Genomic DNA, 16,908 nt, shown 5'->3' on the forward strand with positions numbered 1-16,908 from the left:
GCTGCACCGCTGGAATTCACAACCTTTGGTTTGACAGGTGAGGACCTTAACCCACCGCCTCTGAGGCCACTGCAGGTGAGCCTATTGTTGATTTCTTATTCCAACAAATGACTGACTGACATATCCAATGATATTATCCATTCATTCAATACCTAATAAAGACTAATTCATGGCTGAGTAACTGATTTTTTATTTCTTTTTGCTGTTTTACTCCACTTTTCCATTGGCATTTTCATCTTGGGTATGGACGGCAAATTTACTTTTGACTGATCAAAGTTGGTAGGGATTGAAGTTAAGAGAGTTCTTCTGGGTCAAATTAACATATTTGGGGGACTGCGGGTAGTAAAGGCAACAGGACCCCACAGCATATACATGAGAAAAGGACAGGGATGCCAACTTACAAAAAATATTGGGGGGGCCCAAACTGGGATCTTTCCCCAGGAAATTTTATAAGTAGTGAGTTTTAAGTTTTTTAAGCATTTTAGAATAGTAATATGATCAACATTAGAACCCTGATAAGTTGGATCTCGATATCTGGACACTACGGGGAAAATCAATAAGCCTGACACATTTTTCCCTCACACCTATAACAAATTTTTGAGGGGGCTCAGGCCCCACGGAGTGGGCGCCACTGGAAAAGGATTTGCAGTTGCAAGTGAATTATTACAGGTACTGGTTAGGGTAGGTTTACATGCGGCATTTTGTGAATCATGCACCAGTGTGCGGCATTTTGTGAATCATGCCTCTCTCGAATGTACACTCTCTCAAGTTCACAACAAATTCCACTACTTTTCATTTCATCCTTATTTTTTTGCTGTAGTTTCCCTGTACTATATATTGTTAACTCTAAAATGTAGAGCAACAACAAGAGAATGTACAGTACACTAAACCCAAGTTACATCTTTGGTTGGCCCTTTGTTGGCAGATGGTGGGTCACAACTGTTGGTCCACAGTATGATTTGGCCACATCACCAACAACACCCAAACTAACGATTCCCCAATATTGAGCCTACAGAGGATCGTAGTCGGGCCTTATTCCCAAAACTTGACCGACCAGTCTGCAATGATGCACCTACTGATAGCCCTTTCAAATTCTGCCTACCGCGAATGCACTTAACATTTCGCGCTTTTAGATTTTTAAATTACGATATCTTATATTTTTCGCGATTAAATGAAAAGTGAAAAATTTCAAGCGCGCGAAAACGCGACGGCTAAGTATGAATGCTGGGAAAAGCCCGTGTGACGTCGAGCTGCTGCTGTGTGCGGCCACCTCGGTGCTAGGCTATGAACGCCGCTACGATGCAGGCTGCTTACTGCCGAGCATGGCGGTAGCGTAGATTAACCTGAAAGCAGGTAGCGCTTGGTTTAGCGCATACCAATGTTCTTCAAAAATTGGTAAGTACGTAAAACATACATATAAATTTTCCGTGATCTCGCGATTTCCGAGTGACAACCAACGTACATGGAATGAGTTTGAGTGTCTACTTCTGTGGGACGAAAAGTTTTCTCCAATCTTCGACATACTGTTTACCGCAGTCACTCATATCAAACGGTAAATTATTCAGTGAAATCAGTGGCTTCGATACAAAGCATTTTCCTTTTATCTCCAGGCCTATAGAAGCATTTTCAGTTCTTTTTGGGCATGACTACCTAATTTATAATTCGGAATTTGCCTTCCGGCAATATTAGGCACTTGACATCCTTGAAAACAAAATACACATTTAAGCTTATCTTTGCGGTTATTTTTGAAGCCATTATTGACTCCTTTTTCATCTTTTCCCGGAGCATCAATTTACGAAATCACAATGAATTATGATCGCTTAGGTCAGATTTTGGAAAGCAAGATATTAAAAATTAAGGACATCAATTGGGCCACTATGCTGAAAGTAAACAGTGGAAACAATCGCAGCAGTAACGATATTGTGCCGCTTTGAGATAAGAGGTCCTTCAGAATGCATTTATTCGCATTAACTCGACTGGAGGATCTTTATCACAAGATAAGGGTTCAAACTGGCATATCCACTGAGAAAGAAAAAGGCAAAAAAACTGGGAGTCAAATGTACACAGATGCCGGAGATTAAGCAATTTTGGCACCTCAAAAAAAAAAGAAACATGACGATTCTTAAAAGCTTTGACGAAACATCATACTGCCAGATGCCATTTAAAGTAGCGTAAGAGAGTCCGAAAATCTTAATGGGACCGATGAAATGGTGGGAAGTTTATAATGGCCTTTGTCAGGCGGCAATTAAAGTTTTGTCACGCGACTAAAATCAATTACGTGGATATCACGAAAACTTAAGCTGAGAGGAAAATAAATTTTGTTTAACAATTGGATATTTTTATTTCCTTCTTGACCTCTTATTTACACCTAAAATTGTAATTTTTGGTGCAAGAGTAAATTTATTGAATACAAGAGTTGATAAAACATACACATTAAACCAAGGATGCCGACTTACAAAAAATATTGGGGGGGGGGGGGACCCAAACCGGGGATCGTGCCCCGAGAAATTTTATAAGTAGTGAGTTTTAAGTTTTTTAAGCATTTTAGAAGAGTCATATGATCAACATTAGAACCCTGATAATTCGAATATCGATATCTGGATACTCCGGGAAAATTGACAAGCTTGACACATTTTTCCTCACACCCATAACGAATTTTTGATGGGGCTCGGGCCCCCTCACGCCCCATGGAGTCGGTGCCACTGCATTAAACTTTGGTCAAATACATGTAAGACTCAACGCTGAAATCACACTTACGGCCGGATTCAATTAAGTTTTTAGAAGTTGTAATTACCTGATCGCCAATCGAGAGATCTGGGTTCGAGTTCCAGACACGCTAAATGCTTTTTTATCATGGCGTATTTCATCCTTCGTGTATAAAAATATGCTAGAAATTTCATTCGAATGATCATTCGAACACAGGAAATTTCCGTAGTACACGGTGAATGATGGTCGTTCGCAAGTTCATTCGGATGAAAAGTCACCGCGTAAAGCGGCCTTTAGACTAGCACGCCATCCGGCGTTGCTCGAGAGGGGGGAGGGGGAAACTTGTAATGTGGAATTAATGGTCACATAGCAGGTGAAGGAACAAAGCAGATATTGTGATGGTATACCTACATGTGTAACAGCAAACAATTGAAACAATTATTTCCGTAAACCGCGCACTGGATCAAATTACACTATTATATTTGTAATACCAATCCAATCAAGTAAAATGGATCAAAATTAAAAATTTCTCCGAGCTCTGGGGTGGGTTTTATCCCCCAAAAACCCCCCTCGCTGCGCCACTGTAAGGATGAATAAAATATCCCTCAGAAAGCCGTAAAATTCACCATTTTGAACAATTTATCTTAAAATTCCGCAATTTATAAATCTCGCACCTACCGCTTATCCTGGTGGATATTCCATACCCCCACACACCCCGGTATTAGTTGCACCTAAACCCTGATTCCTAGCTGCGTCCCTGGTATAAATCAGTCTTACTCACGGTATTCACGATGGTAACGACTTCTCCTCGGAACACGTAATCGTGGCATTCCTGAGTCACGTTCGTGTAAAATCCACTAGCCGGACAGCTTCCGTTCGTGAAGTCAGCCTCGTGGTTCACGGCGTATCTCTTGCACTCGGAGGGTTTTCCGTCAGTGAAGGGCAGCGCGTGACTCAGCCACGAAGGCGAATATGGGTCCGACCGGTTCTCGCATTCTGGCACTAAACACCTGAACGGAGAAATTAAAAAAAGAAATGAAACCATGAAACGGTGGGTGCCTTTGATCAGGGATGTCAATAGAAACAAAAACAAAAGACCAGAAAATTTTCCATAGTTTCGTTACCAGGAGCAAAATGTAGAAACGAAAGGAAATGGATTTAATCCCGGGGGGGTTAAACTCTGCATCGAAACGAAATCGGATTCAAAACTAAACTTCGGGTCGAAACTAAACTTAACTTCTGGGATGAAAAGAAACGCAGATAATGTTTCGCACCGGAGGGACGTCGTGCTTCACCTTCGAACAGTTTAGCTTCGAACAGTTTAGTTACAGACCCACACACCGAGTACTAAGTATGGTTGAATGAAGTAGAGGTTCGGCCTACCGCCATTAGATGCAAGGAGCACTCACATTTTTACCACTAACATGAGAGCGGTGAACGCAAACTTGTTATTTGATTTTTAACCTCAATGTTTTAACCTCTCTATATTCTGTCATGAAATGGGTCGAAACTATTCCCTCTTATCCCCCTCCACTCAACTTCAGAGATCTAACTGTAACTATGAGCAGAGGAGTTTCGATTAATTTAGTTTCTTTCCTGGGAGTAAAGCTTCGTCCCGGGTCAAAACTCAACTCCTTGGTGATTTTAATTTTTGCAGGAACGGAACTAAACCTACTAGTAGGCCTCGTATTTTCGTTTCCCTCCGGGTCGAAGCGAAACATTTACGTTCCGTTTCACTGACCATCCCTGCTTTTAAGTCAGAATAATGCCATGCATACATTTAAATGGTGATAATAACGGAGTTACTCATTAGCAACGGGTTCAAGGCCAATAAATACATGCAAAGCCGTAAATTATATCGGAAATTCCATTCCTCTTATATGCCTATTGAAGTGATGATTGCGCTGACGCTTGGTGAATGACCAGCGTTCTTATCTTATGTTGTACCACAAACTTAAAATGAATGTCAGAGTAATAGTGGCCTTTGATAAATGCATCGCATGCACGACCTTTTAAACTACCACAATCGCTTGCAGCTTATCCGTAGGGAAATGCAGCAAACGTTTTTGAGTGACTCCGTTCATTACACATAGAAAACTTTGCAAATAAGAGACTCGCAAATGAATAGAAAACATGGATTTTTGGCGTAATGATCGTGTGTCAAGGAATATCTTGTTGGAAAATATGAATACATAAATTTGGTGATGCATGTATTTCCTATGTATTTGTGATACTGGGTGTATCGATACCTTTGATCGATTCTATCGATTGTTAATTGTCGGTGCGGTCTGGTTGGTAACCAGTAAATAAGTTGGTGTTCTTGAAGTTTAACTGTTTCTTCTCTCGCTTGTGTCACGTCAATGACTGTTTAATTAATAAAAGCAAAGTCACGCAAATTCTATATATAAATCATTCAACATATCTATCTCCGCAAATGTCCTCGAATAACAGAAATAATCCGGAGTCAGTGTAACCGAGTGTCAGAATAAGAGAATGGCTTTGGGAATGAATTTGGGAAGCCCCACCCCCGTAATTCTTGGAGAAATCTTGAATAGTGGCAAAGATGGTGGCTCTTCCAAGGAAATTTTCATTTCATCAGACCAACAAAAAACTGTTCATACAAAAGAAATGGAAGAATAACTAAAATCCACTTGTCTATAAGCTGTTACATTAACGCAGAGAGAAATTGTTTACCAACAAGGAACTCTTGAAAGTAGTCAACCGCCACCTTCCAAAATATAACAACATTAATCTGCTCCTGCTTTGACCCATGGTAACCATGTTCTCGACAACAAATATTGCAAAATCTGCTTTTCTTTGGGAAATCAGTTTTACCTTCGATTTCTGCCATGCAAATTACCAATAGGATAGTTTCCTTCATCAAAGAAAACGAAAGGCATTGATTGCGATTCGTTACCCACCATTAGTGTATTCATAATATACAAATTATTTGGTTTTAGAAATCCTAGTTTAGACGAATGGCAATGGTAAATTTTACCCTCATTTATAAAAGGCCAGATTGGCGCCCATGCGATGCCGCTCCACGTGACATCACAGGGACCTAGTTTCTATACGAGTAGATAGGAGTTTTACATCGTCTGAGATTACCAAGGCGTGCATGTGGAACAAAGCAAAGGGAAACATCTCTTAATAATCACCTATTAAAACTGCCTAAGGCCGGAAAGTTTCCCTCTTATGATAGGGTATTAATAACCCTTATTAAAGCCTAGCGCTACCTGCTAGCAGGGTTCTCTGCTACCAGCTAGCAGCCATAATCGCAGCGGAGCACATATCCTCGACCTAAGGTTACCTCACACGGCGGCAGCGGGAACCAGAATGAAGTGTCGCAGGGTCACAGGCTTTTCCCAACATTCATAATTAGACGTCGCGTTTTCGCGCGCTTGAAAATTTTCACTTTTCATTTAACCGCGGAAAAATAGATACCGTCATTTAAAAATCTATAAGCGTGAAGTACGTAGGTACTCCAGGAGTAATAATCTTTCGAATTAGGCAATAAAAAATATCATGAAACCACCCTATTTCCAAGTTATGGTAATCATCCCTGATTAATACTAATTACAAGCTCGTATGCACTCTAATGGCAGGTTTTATAGTCAAATCACTCGACAGTCTCTGACGAAGAAATTTATTTCAATCAGTGTTTGAGCATCTTGGAAGGGGACTCTCGTTAGGTATGAAAATCATGCAAGCACCGTGAATAGAGGAAGCCATATTTACTTAGATCGATTATCATCAATAGCAGACTCTTCGTTATCGATTTAAGTATCATCGATGTAGATCCATTTAAAGTGTTTTTGGAAATGGACACAAAGTCGTAATAGCTACTGCATGTAGGTCACAAGGCCGTATCAAGATAGGAGGATGGAGACCATGCGATTACATTCATGGAAATACCTTGTACGCTACGAAAAAATTTTGATCTCTTCAAAGTACAGTGATACAAATCCAATACAATCGCATCCTAGGATTCCTTTTCACATGTGAGCATTGGAACGAAGGGGATTACAGAGAGGAGACTAAGGACTGTTCTGCTGATTTTTGATTTTGTTGCCACTTTGAGCGTATTTATCATAGAAATAACTGAAACTAAAAAAGGAAACGTAGAAAGTACAAATAAAAGTACCAAGAAATCTAACTTTGGGGGGGTCTGGTTGTTGTGGTGGCTAGACTGTTGGCTTCCCACCTCGTGGGCTCGGGTTCGAATCCCGGCGGTGGCAGAGAATTGTCAGAGACAGCGCGATCCCTGCTTGAATGTTGTGTGAAGGACATTTCAAGAGAAAACACTCCGTCCGTCGGATGGGACGTTAAGCCGTGGTCCCCTTGGCGCCTTTCGTTAAAAGCAGGCTAATGCCGACGCCGGGTTTCTCTCCACCCTTCCTTCCAAACTCTTCCCTTTATAACCTAATCTATCGGTCGCTCCCACAAATACCATGCCTATACCATCAAACTTTGGGCCCGGTGGAACACCCGAGAACTCCTCCAACTTCCCCTAGAAATTATGAAGGTGGCGGCCGCTGCCCCCCACGCCCACTCGCCGCCCACTGCCTCTCACTATGACTGATGACCGGATGAAGAGAATGGAGCGCCATTTAACTGCGGTTCGCACACATATATGAATGTAGCACAATGAATGGGACAAGGCCAGTCACACCGAAGCGAATTCCAATTTTCGTCCACCAATTCATTACCCGGCAGCGCGGTAACCTAGTGAGGAGAGCACCTGGCTGCTGAGCTTAGCATTTTAGAAGAGTCATATGATCAACATTAGATCCCTGATCACTCGAATCTCGATATCTGGACACTCCGGGGAAAATCGACAAGCCTGACACATTTTTTCCTCACATCTGTAACGAATTTTTGGGGGGGCTCGGGCCCCCTCAGGCCCCATGGAGTCGGCGCCACTGATATTGTATCGACTGCCTTCACTATGAATGCGGGTGGTTCGCGTGCTCATTGACCATTCGTGGTTGCATACTAGCTGAAGAGCGTATGCCTCACCCTGAGGCAGATTTCGCGAGGCCTTCGCAGCGAGCAGCCTCGCCCTGTGGATACCGGCCTTTACGGTGCGTGGTGCTGAATGATATTTCATGAAATGCATCGGACGTCAGTCAATGCTCCAAGGTCGCGCGCGGGGGCTTCGGCAATCCATTGATGGGGATGCAGCAAGGCCAGGCCTTGACCTCGAAAGTCTTACTGATACGAAAATGAGCTCTCGCACGAAAGCCGAGATAATTTCATATCCGAGCGAGAGGTACCGGGATCGATACCCGGCCCCTCCACATTCTTTGCCGACCTTGGTGGCGACGGGGTAAAATCCTCGCCTGCCAAACAAGAGGTCGCGGGTTCGAATCAAGCCTGGATAGGTTGCCCCTATTCAGGGCATGGTCGCTCGTACATGAGTATGTGTTATCTTTGTTGAACAACCCAATGTAAAATGGTCAACATGTCCTCTATTCCGTGGTATGAAAATAAATAAAATAATTTCCAGTTCTACCCTCAAATAATGCTGCACCAAGTATCGCTCAAAAAGCGGAATTTTATGATGGCATAGTCTTGTATATAACATCAGTTTAAATAAATCTTCCTTAAACTTTGCATGCGACTTCATTCTTTTTTATTACTATAAAATTAAAGGTAACTCAAGATATTTTTGCGCCCCCTCTCCTCAAGTTTTTTTTCTGTACATCCGCTACTGTGTGCACCCGTGTGTAGGGACAGGAAAAAATTGTCTCGCGCGCTTGAAAATTTTCACTTTTCATTTAATCGCGAAAAATAGATATCGTCATTAAAAAATCTAAAAGCGTGAAATACGTACTCCAGGGGTAATAATCTTTCGATTTAGGCAGTATAAAAATGATAGGAAACCACCCTATTGAGAACAAAAGACGAGGAATGCTAAGTAAAGGGATCGTTTTTCTGATGCCCGTCCACATGCAGCCGATTGACCTCAGGATCTCATTACAATATATGGTGGGGAACAATTTGATCGTCCCTTACACATTCCAGACCTAGTACTAAGTGACAACCGCATTTCTTTTCATCTGAAGAAACACGGAGGAGGTCAGGTTCATGGTGACGATGAAAGCGTAAAAACGACAATTTTGCAGTGGCAATCAACTCAGGCGGCAATTGTCTATCACGACGGTACACAAAATATTGACAAGATAAGAGCCTTAATTAACGGAAATTGTGTGGAAAAGTAGTTTAACGTGTGGGATTGTATGTAAAAATAAAATTGTTACAAAAATTTTTCTGTTTTTTTTTTAATATTAAAAAACGGAATTATTTTAATTTTTTATAAAACGCCCCTCGTATTTATAGGCATTGCTTATTACGCTGGTGAGATGAAAACTTTGATTAGAAAGTCGCCGATAAACTTTGAATGTTTTCTTTTCTTCCATCTTTTCAATTTTCCAGAAACTACAACCCCTCCTTAATCCGTCACTGCCTTGATTTATATTTTTCCCATATATATAAGAAGCTAGTTGAATTCGGAAACTATTTAATGAAGAAACTTGCATTCGCTCTAACCACTATTGGAGAATCATTATATCAGAAATGGGGATGGAATAAACTAAATTAGAACTGACACAATTATGATTTGCCCAATTGAGCGAGGCCTTCGTCACGCTGCCCTGTAGCCTGCTTTTCCTTTCGCAGAGGTCAATTGTGCAGCTGACAAAAGAATGAGCAGAAGAAAAGCAGAAGGAAATCGTTCCGCTGGTATCAATCAAAGAATTAGTTCCACCAACTTTAACAGATCATCGAACGACTCAACTACCGAACTAGGAAGGAAGAATGGACATCTTGACACATTCCTCTGCGACACTTTCTGTAATGGTGTCTCATGTAAGTGCCATTCATATTTTAACCAATCCATGGAAGCTTAGTTAAATGATGGTGTAAATGGTGTATGTCGCTAATCATTGAATAAAAAGTCCTTGCTCCAAACCTGACCATCGTATGAATCATTGTATGAGGCACCTTCGATACTTGCCCCTTACGCGATTTTTTATCCAAACATTATGCAATTACTCAGAATTCCGAGGAATAAAATTACCCCAAAATAATTCCCAATACTTTAAACACACACATTGCATTACATAGCAAGATATTTCTTAAATATATTTGGGCGGATGCTGGTGCAAAAAAATTGCTGCTTTCTACCGAACTGAATCTTTATCCACCGGGTCACTGACTCACACGGTGCTTATAACATATTCCATCAAACAAAGCTAACAGTTAGTATTGGATTCATTCTTTGATAGAAATATTTGTCGAGCTTTTAACGTCCTGATGGCATCAGAAATATTGGAAAGGAATGCAAAAACGTGCAGAGAAAAATGGAAAATAGATTGGACATAGTATTAATTACCTGCATTTAAAAAGAATAATTACTTGCACCGGATAAATTCTTAGACCAATCTCACCGTACTAGGTGTATGGGAATTAAAATTATCGATGAGATCAGGGTTATACATACCTTCAATGGCGTTTCACAAAAAATATTATGATAAAAATAAAGACAATTTTAATCAATAAGAGTTATTATTTTGGAGACAATGAATCTGGCATAGATTCTGTACTGAATTGATAGCACAATTATTTTGATGCTGTGATATACTGATGTTATGTTAAGAATTATGAATCATATTGTATGTATTTGTATTCCATGCATGTATTTGGATGTATGATTTTTTTTACATTTTGCTATATTCTATTTGGATTTATGCTTTTTGTTTAATCTTATATTTTGTTATATTATGTCTATAATGCAGGTAGCTGCAAGCTACCGACATTATGTTAAGTCAAATGTAATGCGCGAGTAAATGATTGAATGACTAGCAATAACTTGGACCTAGCAAGTCGTTAAGGCCTGGTTACACGGTGCATTAACCCGTACGGGTTAATGTCTAAATGTATGAACGCGAGAATGAACGGAAAAATTCACCGTGTAACCACCCCAAAATGTACAAATGCATGAACACGTGAACGGAAAATAGAACCTGTTCTAATTTCGTTCATGCATTCGCACAAGTTGATAACAGAGCCAGCTGGTGGGGAACGACATATTTAGTTGTCATCTGCAGGGCTATTCCACGGCCGTCTTGGCTATTCAGTAACTCTTTACGCGTATTTGTTCATTTGTACTGTATCGTAAGTGCTTGAATCCTACCACAAACTCACCATTTGCATCTACACTAATATTCGTATAGATTATCCCTGTATGTATGCCGGACATACCAAGTTTATGCCTATGGTATCTTATTGGTTGTATTATGCCGGAACAAAACAATCGATGAGGTTATAACAGAGTTTTCAACACCTCATTTGTGAAATACAACGGCTATCCTACGACTAATAGAACACATTTAAACATTTTTTATATCATACGAATTAACGACAATTCTACCTTTTATACGTCCGAGGTGGGAATGTGCTGGCCCACCACAAAAATTCGACTCACATTACGCAAGTTCATAAATCGACAAGACCTCTAAATTAACATCTTTTCCATCAACAGCAAATATCTTCTTAACTTTATAATCGTCCCGGACAAAAGTAGAACAAAGTATTAAAAATATCTACTCTCATACATCATCTACACTCAGTGAAACAGATGACAGAAAAATGTGTAGTAGACACGGCTTAAAAACAAGATGCGACTACAAATTTTCAGCCTAAGTATTAACTTTGATAACGGTTTGAAATAAATAGAGTACTATTGAGATATAGCATTAAGCGAGCGATAACGATAAATGTTAAATATAAATAAATATTACTGGCACGAAATGAAACAACTTCGGCAACTACAATGAAAACCACTGTTTACACGGCAGCGCAAATATATTACCAGTATGTGAAATTTCCTGGTCCTACAGGAAACAACGAAAAGGGAATTATTTTCTGGTAGGTATCGTCTACTTCCTACCTAATGATACTGTTTACAGATTTAAATTTGCGAACTGTAAAGGGAATAAACAAAAACTAAACGCCTCGCGTTACGAGAAAATGTGTGAAAACTTGTGCGAACGCATGTACCGTGTAACCGCTCATTCATGCTTCTCGTTCACGCAAACGTCCATGAATTCAGACATGCAAACAGGCACGCATTCATACATTAACCCGTACGGGTTAATGCACCGTGTAACCAGGCCTTTACACTAACTAGTACTCCAGTTCTTGAGCCGCAAAGGCTGTCAAGTAAAAGAGACAGCTGACGAAAGGAACGGTGAAACACTGTGTAGAAAGTATACTCTTACTAATCTAAGCCTGCATCTCTCATTTGAATATTTCACCTCAGAATTTTCAGAGATATAAAATTTTTCTCTGCAAGATACAGGCTAATGATGACTAAGGTTATTTTTATACACGAGATGGGTTCAGGAAATTACGGGAGTAGAAGTTTTTTGTCAAAAATATTTATTTATTCGTTTACGTTAATGCTGTCACCTTCAAAATAGTCCCATTAGAATTCCTCCAATCCTCGAAACACTTCTCAAACTCGATCTTTGGGGAAGCCTTTATCTCTATCAGCGATTTCGTTTGATGTGCTGGTTAATTAATTTAACATGCTGGTAAAACGACGGTCCTTAAGGTTCTCTTTATTGGTGGAAGTAAGACCAAGTAACACGGAGCCATTTCTGGCGAATATAGAGGCTGGGGCATCGTTGCAATATTGTTTTCGGCCAAAAATTCACAATAAAGTAATCAATTCAGAGCTTAAAATCGCCGGGATCATACGTCTACCCTTGGCGGCTGACATAGACAAAGTAAACAACGAATACAGCTGAAAATTTTATCATACTTGCATGCATAGCAGCATGAAAAAATTGGAAAATCGGACTCCCCAAACCAGCGAAATTTGAAAAATCCCTTTATTTTCTGAACACACATCATTTCGTGAAATTGTCAAATGTAAAGAGGATAATGTAAGCTTTATGTAAGTATTAACCATTCCTCGCGAAAGAGACAAGATATGAAAGTCCTAGAAGGAGTGATGCGTTGCATTTCTACATATAAAGGCCTGTTTCCACGATACCACTGGCGTAACTACGGGGGGATGAGGGGATGGATCACCCCCTCCCCCAAAGCCTCAGAGAAAAAAATAAACTGTTGCCTAGTTTTGACCCATAATAACTGCATCTGCTTCATATCTAGGGATTTGATCGTTGGATTATTCTTCCTCATAGAATCGCTGGAACAGCAATAGGGTGGTTTCCTATTATTTTAATTGCCTAAATCGAAAGATTATTACTCCTGGAGTACGTATTTCATTCTTTTAAATTTTTGAATGACGAAATCTATTTTCGCGATTAAATTAAAATTGAAAATTTTCAAGCGCGCGTAAACGCAACGGCTAAGTATAAATACTGGGAAAACCCCGTGCCTCCAATACTGGGAAAACCCCCCCCATACATGCATGCCTCCATTATATTATAACAGACACGATCTTGGTTTGCTTAAAATAACTAAATACACTTTAAGTAAAATAACTAAATACTTTTAAAATGTCGGAAAATTGCCCAACACGGGAGTTAGGGATTGGTTATTAATGGCTAGTACTATTAGTGTTAAGAAAACTCTTCTTCTGTCAACACCAAGTGATATTATAGCAGACAACGATCGTGGTTGGCCCAATTCAAATCGAGCCAATCCCTTTCACCGACCTGTAGTCCGGCTCGCCTGCCGCGAAAGCGTAGGTCAACGAGACAGCCGACGAGAGGAACAGCGGGAAGAAGAGGAGGAGGTAATTGATCAGCTGGTATCGACCAAAGTGTCCCAGCTCGTCCAGGACTCCGTCGAAGTCTGCAGTCATTTCGCTGGATTATGTCGCCTATCCGTGGAGGAGGAATCTGCGACTCACAGCGGCGGTGGTCATCCGGGGGGAAGTTCGCGCGGAGGCTGGTAGGGGGGAATCGTGGATGAGTTGCGGACGAACGCTGTGTGACTGTTCTGTTCAAGTCGCTCGGGAGACGGCGCGCGACAAAGCGCAATGATCGTATGGAACGGTGTGCGGTGAGCGAGCGACTGACGAAAAGCGAAGGCTTCCCATATCTCCTTTGAGTGTGCCTCGTTCTATCTGCTAGTCCCTCCGTCTCCCCCCTACACCTCCCTCGTCGTCACTCGAGTCTCATCAATGGGGTGGTCGTCGGCCCAATTTTTATTGGCTCGATTGAATGTTTATGCCATCCCCAGGAAGATGTGTGCGTGTGTTGAATAAGCTGGGACTTCTCTGCCCCCTCCTTGGTAGATGAGGTTTGAATGGGGACCGAGTCTTTTCACTATCAGGGTCGAGGTAATTTTTTTCAAATGCCATTCGCACTTGAAAGCGGACTAATAGAAAACAGTTATCTACTTTGATGCTAACCTTTGTTCAACATTCGTTGTTGGATCTCGATTTTTTTGATAGTTCATCTTTCGTTATTGAATTGTTTATATTTCGACTGATGTTTTCTTTTTCAAACGTACAGTTTTTTGGTGAAATAAGCGAACGTATTTAATTCATGACATCCCAGGCATCAAAAATTAATTAATTAAAATATATGGAGCATTTCAATTTTATTAAATTATTATTTATTTAACATTTTTAAGAAATTACCAGCTTCTTTTTTTATTGTGCCTCTCATCTCCTCATTTACGTAATAAGCCTTGAAATTGGAAAAGCTGAAACGTCGCCACACATGTTTTTTTATACAAAAGTACCTAAATCTCAAGTATTCTTGTTTATAAAAATGAAAACAAGAGTTCGAGAACAAAATAACGGAAGAGTTTTTAGGGTGATTATAGCATTTAGCCTTTTAAATTACGGCATGATTTTGTGGTAAAGTTCCATTACAAACAAAAAAAATTTTTTCGAAGGGAAATATAATGCGTAACACACGCTTACAAAGGCACAATGGAAAAAAATGAATGCTATAACGGATTACAAAAGTCGAAAAAATATGTTTAAATATATCAAAATATTTCTTTTTCTCTTGACCTCTTGTTTATATTTAAATATGAACTCTTGAAAAGGTAATCTATTAAAAACATACTTGCAGACTTATCGGACATTTATTTTTAATCTTCAAGGCTTATTTTATGGAAAGATGGAAGGTACAGTAAATAATAAAGTGGACAAGTTTTAACAATTAATTTAGCAGAGCAAATACATCAAAGACTTTATTTAGAGCAAAGGTTTGTAACATGCTTATGAACCACAAAAAAGCATTTTTTCCGTTCATGCTGTATCCTTGCCCACCCGTTCTTCCTCTGCCGTCTCCTCCCTTCCTCGTCTGGACCCGTAACTCAATGGTCTTAACACTTCAATAGTAACAATACACTTTAACAAACCGAACGACCTTCATCCGTCGTGTCGTCACTTTGTCTGTACTAATAATGCATTTTCATATGTTGATGCCACAGTAAAACATTTAAAGGCAAATAGAAAAGAATTTTCTTTGATTTAGTTATCTGTTACCTCACTCTTATTTAAACTAACAATAAGATAAGGGGTTGGTTTTATTATAATTTTAATGTCAGCTAATATGCTGTTTTACTTATTCCGATGATGAAATAAAACTTTAAATTAAATTCTCCATATTTTTCCCCCCACAGTCTTTATAATATCGTTCATCATCACCAGTTAGGGGAAATACCGCACAGGGCGGTACCTATTGCTCCAGCTGGTGTACGGGATTGCCCTGGCACTCTGGACAATGCCGTACAGTGTAAGGGTTTTGTAAAATAGGTTTACCACTCAAATTAAGTTAAATATTGCAAATATGAATCAAAGAATTGGTGAGAAATCGAATTCCCTTCAAAATAGTATGATTGTCTCTTTCGCTGAAGTTTTCAATTGAAATAAAAATGCCTAAATGTACTCTATTACCCCGCTCTCTCCTAATTCATTATTCATTGTGCGACTTAATGAGGTTGGGGTGTCTTCCACCTCCGTAATCAACCTGTTCTCTTGTGGTGTGCCGAGTTACAGAAATTACCTCAAACCCTTCTGCCATTACCTCTTGTTTCTGCTTCTGGTACAGAAAGTGCCTGGTGTGATTTTCTGGGATCGTGAGAATGATGCCATGAACTATTACATTCTATGTCTCGCAGGTATTTTCCCATCACTTGGGGAATCGATAGAAAAATCAATTCAGCGTAATTTTTACTTAATAGCGTGATAGAACTACTGCTTGAGTGTAGGCACATTAGATTGCCAACCTGTTTGGAAACATTTTAGTGGATTTCATTTTTTTCTTGTTTGGGAAATGGAAATTTAGATTAGAGTAGAATAAGTGCTGACAAAAGATATCACTGGGGTACTTTTAATAATACTATCAGGTATCAGTGGCGCAGAGAGGGGGGGGTTTTGGGGGATAAACCCCCCCCCCACCCCAGAGCTCATACATTTTTTAAAGTTTAATCTATTTTATTTATTTGGATTAATATTAGTTATGGAATAGTGTAAAGATTAATAAAATATCCCTCAGAAGGCTGTTAAACTCACCAATTTTAACCATTTAACTTTATTTTTTTCTGGCGGAGGGCCCTCGCACCTCCCGCTTACCCTGGCTGGTATGCCATACCCCCAGACACCCCAGTATTAGTTGCGCCTGAAACCCCCCCTGGCCTTAATTCCTAGCTGCGCCCCTGTCAGGTATTGCACAGGTACCCCGTCGTTAGGTTGTCAAATTTAGTTTTCTTTTTCTTGCAATTAATTCTCACATTCCCCGTTAAAAAAAACTAAATGACAGTCTTAAAAAAAACTTGGTACAGCACTGGGAACGATATGCAAAAATTAAAAAAAAATATTGTAATTACCTTCTTTTGATTTTAATTATAGAAATATATCCAATACTGGAAGAGCCCGCGATCACCTAGGTGGAAGAAGGTGGTGTTGTCAGCGTAATCAGGCTCTGGCGGAGGGGCAATGATATCAGGCTCTGGCGGAGGGGCAATGATATCAGGCTCTGGCGGAGGGGCGGTGTTATCAGGCTCTGGCGGAGGGCTTGGTGGTAACTTTTCGAAGCGAATGATCTGCGTGCATCGCGAAGGTGGAGGATGGACCACCAGTAAATTCCAGGGCTCAGAGTCTGTGGACGAACTGTCCGACGAAACGGGTTCGCTGTCTGAGTCTGAATTGAAAATTTCGATCGGTTTAATTGGTCTTCTGACATTATATTTTTTCTTCTGGTT

The 16,908-nt window shown here is 40.2% G+C and overlaps 1 protein-coding gene across 2 annotated transcripts in view; it reads right to left on the reverse strand.

Moving 5' to 3' along the window:
- LOC124165828 (organic cation transporter protein-like) overlaps positions 1-13,754 on the reverse strand; it is a 47,588-nt gene extending 33,834 nt beyond the window's left edge. For both annotated transcript variants that reach the window (XM_046543355.1, XM_046543354.1), the window contains exons 1-2: positions 13,398-13,754; positions 3,488-3,716 (exon numbers count right to left, since the gene is read on the reverse strand). In XM_046543355.1, the coding sequence (XP_046399311.1) occupies positions 3,488-3,716; positions 13,398-13,546 (378 nt within the window). In that variant the 5' untranslated portion in view covers positions 13,547-13,754. The remainder of the gene's footprint in view (positions 1-3,487; positions 3,717-13,397) is intronic.
- Between the last annotated feature and the right edge of the window lie 3,154 nt (positions 13,755-16,908).

This window comes from Ischnura elegans, chromosome 9 (assembly GCF_921293095.1).
Source record: "Ischnura elegans chromosome 9, ioIscEleg1.1, whole genome shotgun sequence".
NCBI classification, from domain to species: Eukaryota; Metazoa; Arthropoda; class Insecta; order Odonata; family Coenagrionidae; genus Ischnura; species Ischnura elegans.